Source organism: Vipera berus (assembly GCF_964194415.1).
Source record: "Vipera berus genome assembly, chromosome: 3".
NCBI lineage: Eukaryota > Metazoa > Chordata > Lepidosauria > Squamata > Viperidae > Vipera > Vipera berus.
This window is the reverse complement of record NC_138204.1, coordinates 6,120,580-6,127,452: the sequence shown is the minus strand read 5'-3', so window position 1 is coordinate 6,127,452 and position 6,873 is coordinate 6,120,580. Positions and strand designations below refer to the sequence as shown.

The window sequence follows — 6,873 nt, the reverse complement described above, 5'->3', positions numbered from 1 at the left end:
AACAGCTTAACTCATTAGGCTTATCCTGAGTGAGCAGTCATCGCCCGGAGCTGTCCAACCCCTCTGCTGATCTGCACCATCAGCCTCCTGCTGTGCTGTCCCTTTGTGTATGCTGGGAGGCATACACTGCACCAAGCATGTGAATTTGGATCATGTGTCCATGGGGAGGCCACAATAGGCATAAGTCCCCTTTTTCAGGGCCGTCACCACTTTGAACAGCCACTAAATTAACTGCTGTAATTCGAGGACTATCTGTACTTCTAACCACACAGGCAGCTAGGTAAAGTCCAGAAAGAAATGAAAGGATGGATCAAGTCGGGTTTTCCCTTGGTCGAGTAGAGATACAGGCGTTCCTCGGCTTATGGCCACAATGGAGCCCACAATTTCTGTTCTTCAGTGAGACATTCGTTCACTGAGCTTTGCCCCATTTTACAGCATTTCTTGCCTCAGCCGTTAAGCGAATCACTGCAGTGGATCAGTGACCCTGGCTTCCCGTTGACTTTGCTCGTCGGACGGTTATAAAAGGTGATCACGTGACCTTAGGACACAGCAACGGTCATAACTATGAATCGGTGGCCAAGCCTCTGAATTTTGGTCACGTGACAATGGGGATGCTGCAAAGATTGTTCCCATGACAAACGGTCAAAAATCACTTTTCCCAGTGCCGTTGTAATTTTGAATGGTCACTACGTGAACCGTTGTAAGTCAAGGACTACCTGCATCCATAAGCTCTTATGGAGCCCCCCAGAACATCAGGGCACCCTTACAGTTTTCTCAGGAATGGGATTTCCTGTGATAATGGCTCACAGATCCCAAATGTTTCTACTCCGTGGCTTAAACCCCTTTGAATGTTTTTTTCCCTCAGCAGCTTCCAAACCCGGCTGAGAAGTGAGCCAACATGGCCGACGCTAAAACTCTTCTGAGGAACAAGCCTGCCCAACGCAACCGGAAATCTTCCTGTGAGGCGAGCAAGATGACGCCCGAGCAAAAAGCACGCTATTTGGCCTTTGCCGATCCAAGGAAGCCGGATGTGAAAACGATGCTGGCCGCAGCTCTTATGAAAGAGAGGAAAGTCCTGGACAATCGGCAAAAGGAACTGGAGGACAAAAACCTGATTGGGGTCCTCAAGGCTTCTGAAGCACGGAACCGCCTTCGAAACACAAGGCTCCAGTACCAGAATTTGCGAGTGAGTGGGCTTGGCTTTTCGGCTTAGAACAGGGGTCTTCAAAGGCTGGCTGAGGAATTCTGGGAGTTGAATTCCACAAGTCATAAAAGGGCCAAATTTGAAGACCCACTTGGCCTTTTATGACTTGCGGACTTCAACTCCCAGAATTCCACAGCCAGAGTGCCTGGCTGAGGAATTCTGGGAGTTGAAGTCCACAAGTCATAAAAGGGCCAGGTTTGAAGACCCCTGGCTTAGAATAACAGAATAAGAGAACTGGAAGGGACCCTGGAGGTCTTCTAGTCTTCTAGTCCAGGGGTCCCACAACTCTGTTCTAGTCCAACCCCTGCCCAATCTGGTCCTATACCATTTCAGACAAATGGCTGTCCAAACTGTCTAATGACACTTAGAACAATTAATCAGTGGAATGACTTGCCTCCAGAAGTTAGGAATAGTCCAACACTGGAAGTTTTTAAGAAGAGACTGGACAGCCATTTGTCTGAAAAGGTAAAGGGTTTCCTGCCTGAGCAGGGGGTTGGACTAGACAACCTCCAAGGTCCCTTCCACCTCATTCTATTCTATTCTATTCTATTCTATTCTATTCTATTCTATTCTATTCTATTCTATTCTATTCTATTCTATTCTATTCTATTCTATTCTATTCTATTCTATTCTATTCATTGGTTGCCAGGCTGCTTGGCCCGTACCATTTTCAAACTTTAGATTAAGACTTTCTCTCAGTTACAAATATCGGACCAATAGAAATCCATCCTAATTCCAACTGACTGATTATGTTTAAGTCACTCCTTCCAGTTTTTCCTCATAGAATAAAACATTTTTCTTTTCTGGAATGTTTGTCAAATAGTTGTAAGCTTCTCTTTTGTCTCAGGGATTTTTCAACTTTATTAATGTCCAGGAGGAAAAAGTCCCAAACCTGTCCTTTTAAAAGTTGCAGATTTTCCTGAAGCTCTTATTTCAGTTGCGTTGGCAGGTTTATATTTAAACCATCGTAATAAAGATTGGTATCGGATTTATATTCCAAAATTACAATTGACTCCTCTGTATTGTCCAGGGGAAAAACCTTCCAGATGTCAGTTGGCCATCTTTTCACGGGAAGTCCGAGATCCCAAAGAGTTGATACTTGGGCGTCCTCCTGGATTCGCAGCTCAGTTTTGAAGATCATATAGGAGCCGTGACCAGGGGGGCTTTTGCCCAGGTTCGCCTGGTGCGCCAGTTGCGGCCCTACCTGGACCGAGATGCCCTGCGCACAGTCACTCATGCGCTCGTGACCTCCTGGTTAGACTACTGTAACGCTCTCTACATGGGGCTGCCCTTGAGGACCACTCGGAGGCTTCAACTGGTGCAGAATGCAGCCGCGCGGGTTGTGATGGGGGTTTCCCGATACTCCCACGTAACACCTCTGCTCCGTGAGCTGCATTGGCTTCCGGTTGCCCTCCGGGTGAGATTCAAGGTGCTGGTGATGACCTATAAAGCCCTAAATGGCTTGGGTCCGGGATATCTGAGGGAACACCTGCCGGCATCAAGTCCCCTTTGTCCTGTGCGCTCCCACAGGGAGGGTCTTCTCAGGGTGCCACCGGCAAAGGATTGCCGGCGGGCGACACCCAGGGGAAGGGCCTTCTCTCTGGGCGCGCCTGCCCTTTGGAACCAGTTACTCGTAGAGCTCAGGACTGCCCCAGATTTGCGTTCGTTCCGCCGGGACCTGAAGACCTGGCTCTTTGAGCTTTCCGGCCTGGACTGAGAACTTTTAATTTTTAACCTATTGTAATTGGGTTTTTTAAATTAGAGTTAAGGGTTTTAGATTTCAATTAAGGATAATTTAATTTATTTTAATTTGTTCTTAACTTTTGTATTGTAATATTGTTTTAATCGCCTTGTGAACCGCCCTGGGTCCTACGGGAGAAGGGCGGTATATAAGTTTAATTAATAATAAATAATAATAATAATATGCTTCGGACTCCAAACGTGTCTGACCCAGAATGGAGAAAGAGGCTTAGCTCACAATTTCACCTCTGAATGCAAAAAAAAGGTCTAATGTGGCAATTTTGAAGCCCTGCAGGTAATCCTCAGCGGAGAACCATTTATTTGGTAACTGTTTTCAAAGTTGCAATGGCACTGACTCGTCCTTGCACTTATAACTACAACAGGGTCACGTGATCAAAATCCAGACACACGGCAACCAGCATGCATTTACAACAGTTGCAGCAATCCAGGTCACGTGACCTTCATTAGCAAACTTCCCAGGTAACGTTCGAAAGGCAAAAATGAATGGAGGAAGTTAGACTCGCTTCCTGACCGCAGAAGTCACTTAACAAGCGCAGTGATTCACGTAAGAACCACGGCCAAAACGGTCGTAAAATCATCCCGTGACATGCTGCAGCAGTTGTAAGGGTGAGGAGTACCTGTAAATCCCATTTCAGGGCTGCCTATAAGTTCAAACGGTCACTAAACGGATGGGAATACGTCAAGAGCTGCTGTAATGGCCGACGTCACGTCTACAGGTAGTCCTCGACTTACAACAGTTCGTTTAGCGACCGTTCAGAGTTACAACAGCACTGAAAAAAGTGACTTAGGACCATTTTTTTAGGTAGCTGCCCCACGGTCACATGATCAAAATTCGAATGCTTGGCAACTGAACTCATGTTTATGACGGCGGCAGTGTCTCGGGGTCATGTGATCCCTTTTTTTTTTTGACTTTTCCAAGCAAAGTCAATGATTCACTTAGCAACCGTGTTACCAAGTGAACAACTGCAATGGTTCACCTAACAGCCATGGCAAGCAAGGTCGCAAAATGGGGCGAAACTCAGCTAACGACTGTCTCTCTTAGCAACAAAAAAAAATGGGCTCAATTATGGTCGTAAGTCGAGGACCGCCCGCAATGTGCCAAGTCACTCGCAGGAAGTGTCTCAGCCGAGTTTATCTTGCTTTCTTTGGCTCCAGGCGCAAGAAATCAACTTCCTGATCTCCTTCCAGAGGAACGCAAAGGGCGCGGTGAGGCTGGAAGTCTTCCTCCCACCCAGAAGAAACATTGCCAAATTGTCTGACTGCATGAACACCATCCAGGTAAATGTTAGCAATAGAAGGTTCCTGATAAAGCCTTCCCCAATACAGATGGCTAATAGCCTGCCTGACACTCTAAATCGCAAGCGTCAGACTCGATTGCGTCATGTGACATATTGTGACGTATCGCAATGGGTTGGGGGTTGTTTTGCCTTTGCGGAGCCGGGGTGACCGTGGCCTGCGTGTGACATACCTGGCCCATGGGCTGCTGCTTTGATACCCCTGCTCTAAATAAAAACAAGAAAGCTCCTTTAATCAGAATACAGCTGGAAGGGACCTTGGAGGTCTTCTAGTCCAGCCCTCTGCTCAAGCAGGAGGACCTATACCATTTCAGACAAGTGGCTGGCCAGAGCCTTGGTGGAGCAGTGGGCTAATGCCTCCTTAAGTAACACCAGCTGCCTGCAATTAGTGCAGGTTCGCATCCCACCAGGCTCAAGGTTGACTCAGCCTTCCATCCTTCCGAGGTAGGTAAAATGAGGACCCAGATTGTTGGGGGCAATAAGCTGACTTTGTAATAATGCCCCTTGGGGTGTGTGTGAAAGCCCTAATAAGCAGGCATATACATAGAATGAAGGCTACTGCTAAGCTTGTAAGCCGCCCTGAGTCTTCGGAGAAGGGCGGGATATAAATGGAATAAAAATAAAAATAAAATAAATAAAAATAAAAACCTCCAGTGTTGGAGCACCCAGAACTTCTGGAGGCAAGTCGTTCCACTGGTTAATTGTCCTAACTGTCAGGAAGTTCCTCCTTAATCCCAGGTTGCTTCTCTCCTGGATTAGTTTCCATCCGTTGCTCCTTGTCCTGCCTTCAGGCGCTTTGGAGAATAAGTAGACACCCTTTTCCTTGTGGCAGCCCCTCAAATATTGGAAGACCGCTATCATGTCAACCCTCGTCTTCCTTTTCATTAAATAGTCTTTTCCTTTTTTTGAACTTCTCTTCCCGCCCTGCCCCCCCCCCCCGGCCCCCTTTTCTCTTTGTTTTTCAGCGGAGCCGGATCGAGGAGATTCTGGAAGACGAAAGCGGTGAGATCTATATCCGAAGGCCTTGAGACCTCTTATAGAACAAGAAATGATAAGGGGAATTGAACCCAGAGAAGGGAAATTTACTCTGAAGGTCTTCAACGTAGCAGAGAACGGCTCTTAAATAAACACTGTGGATTATCAGAGGCTCCAAACCCAAGTTAGGAAATGCGCAGAAGAGTCTATTTTTAGTCCACATCTGAACAGAATAGCAGAGTCAACCCATGCCGGCTAGAAAATTCTGGGAGTTGAAGTCCGTGCATCTTAAAAGTAATAAGAGGTTGAGAAACACTGGTCTAGATCAGCGTTTCTCGGCAACTTTAAGATGCATGGACTTCAACTCCCAGAATTCCCCAGCCAGCATGGGTGACTGGGGGATTCTGGGAGTTGAGGTCCGTGCATCTTAAAATTGCCAAGGTTGAGAAACACTGATTTTTTTTATTCCACAGTCGAAGATCTGCCATTCCAGTTTAACAGAATAACAGAGTCGGAAGGGACCTTGGAGATCTTCTAGTCCAACCCCCTGCTCAGGCAGGAGTCCCTACACAATTTCAGACAAACTCTTCTTAAAAAACCTCCAGTATTGGAGCACCCATAGATTCTGAAAGCAAGCCGTTCCACTGGCTGATTGCTCTCACTGTTCAAAGGTTTCTCTTTAGTTCCCAGTTGGTTCTCTCCTTGCTTCTTATCTTGCCCTTTGGTGCTTTGGGGAACAGGTAACAGGATTGGGAGACCTTGGAGGTCTTCTAGTCCAACCCTTATACCATGTCAGACCAATGGTCTCTTTTTAAAAACCTCCAGTAACGAAGCACCCACAACTTCCGGAGGGAAGATGTTCCTCTTATTAGTTGTCCTCAACTGTTAGGAAATTTCTCCTTAGTTCTAAGTTGCTTCTCTCCTTGATTACTTTCCATCCATTGCTTCTTGTCCTGCCTTCAGGTGCTTTGGAGAATAGCTTGACTCCCTCTTCTTTGGGGCAGCCCCTGAGAGATTGGAAGACTGCTATCATATCATCCTTCTTTTCAGTAGAAGAGACATGCCCAATTCCTGCAACCGTTCTTCACATTGGCTTGGGGCGCACCCAAAAATCTATTCTTGTTTTCTGCACTGATTCACTCGGGCATTTAAATTACATATTTAAGTTTAAATCAGCTGCTCAGAATTTAAATATAGATCCAAACCAATAACCAACCACACAATCACACTGGCACACAAGACAAGCTAAGGAAAATAGGAGGGGGAAAAATCCTGCCGCGGATGTTATCTAGTCTGGTAACGAGATGTTCAGAAACTAAATTGAAACAAGCTTGGAGAGCAAACCACTGCCAAAATCTAAATCCTGAGCTACAAGTATTTTCTATTATTTCATAGAATAAGAGAGTTGGAAGGGACCTTGGAGGTTATCTAGTCCAACCCCCTGCTCAGGCAGGAAACCCTATACCATTTCAGACAAATGGCTGCCCAGTCTCTTCTTAAAAACTTCCAGTGTTGGAGCATTCACAGCTTCTGGAGGCAGGTTGTTTCCATTGATTAATTGTTCTAACTGTCAGGAAATTTCTCCTTAGTTCTAGGTTGGTCCTTAGTTCTAGGTTGATTCCATTAACGACCGCAGCT

The 6,873-nt window shown here is 46.3% G+C and overlaps 1 protein-coding gene across 1 annotated transcript; it reads left to right on the top strand.

The window, feature by feature from the left end:
- Window positions 1–898: 898 nt before the first annotated feature.
- On the top strand, window positions 899–5,288 carry LKAAEAR1 (LKAAEAR motif containing 1; the record flags this gene model as incomplete). The annotated part of the gene is made up of 3 exons (XM_081323559.1): window positions 899–1,186; window positions 4,121–4,243; window positions 5,226–5,288. 3 exons carry the CDS (start codon window positions 899–901, stop codon window positions 5,286–5,288), a joined length of 474 nt encoding a protein of 157 aa, XP_081179685.1.
- Between the last annotated feature and the right edge of the window lie 1,585 nt (window positions 5,289–6,873).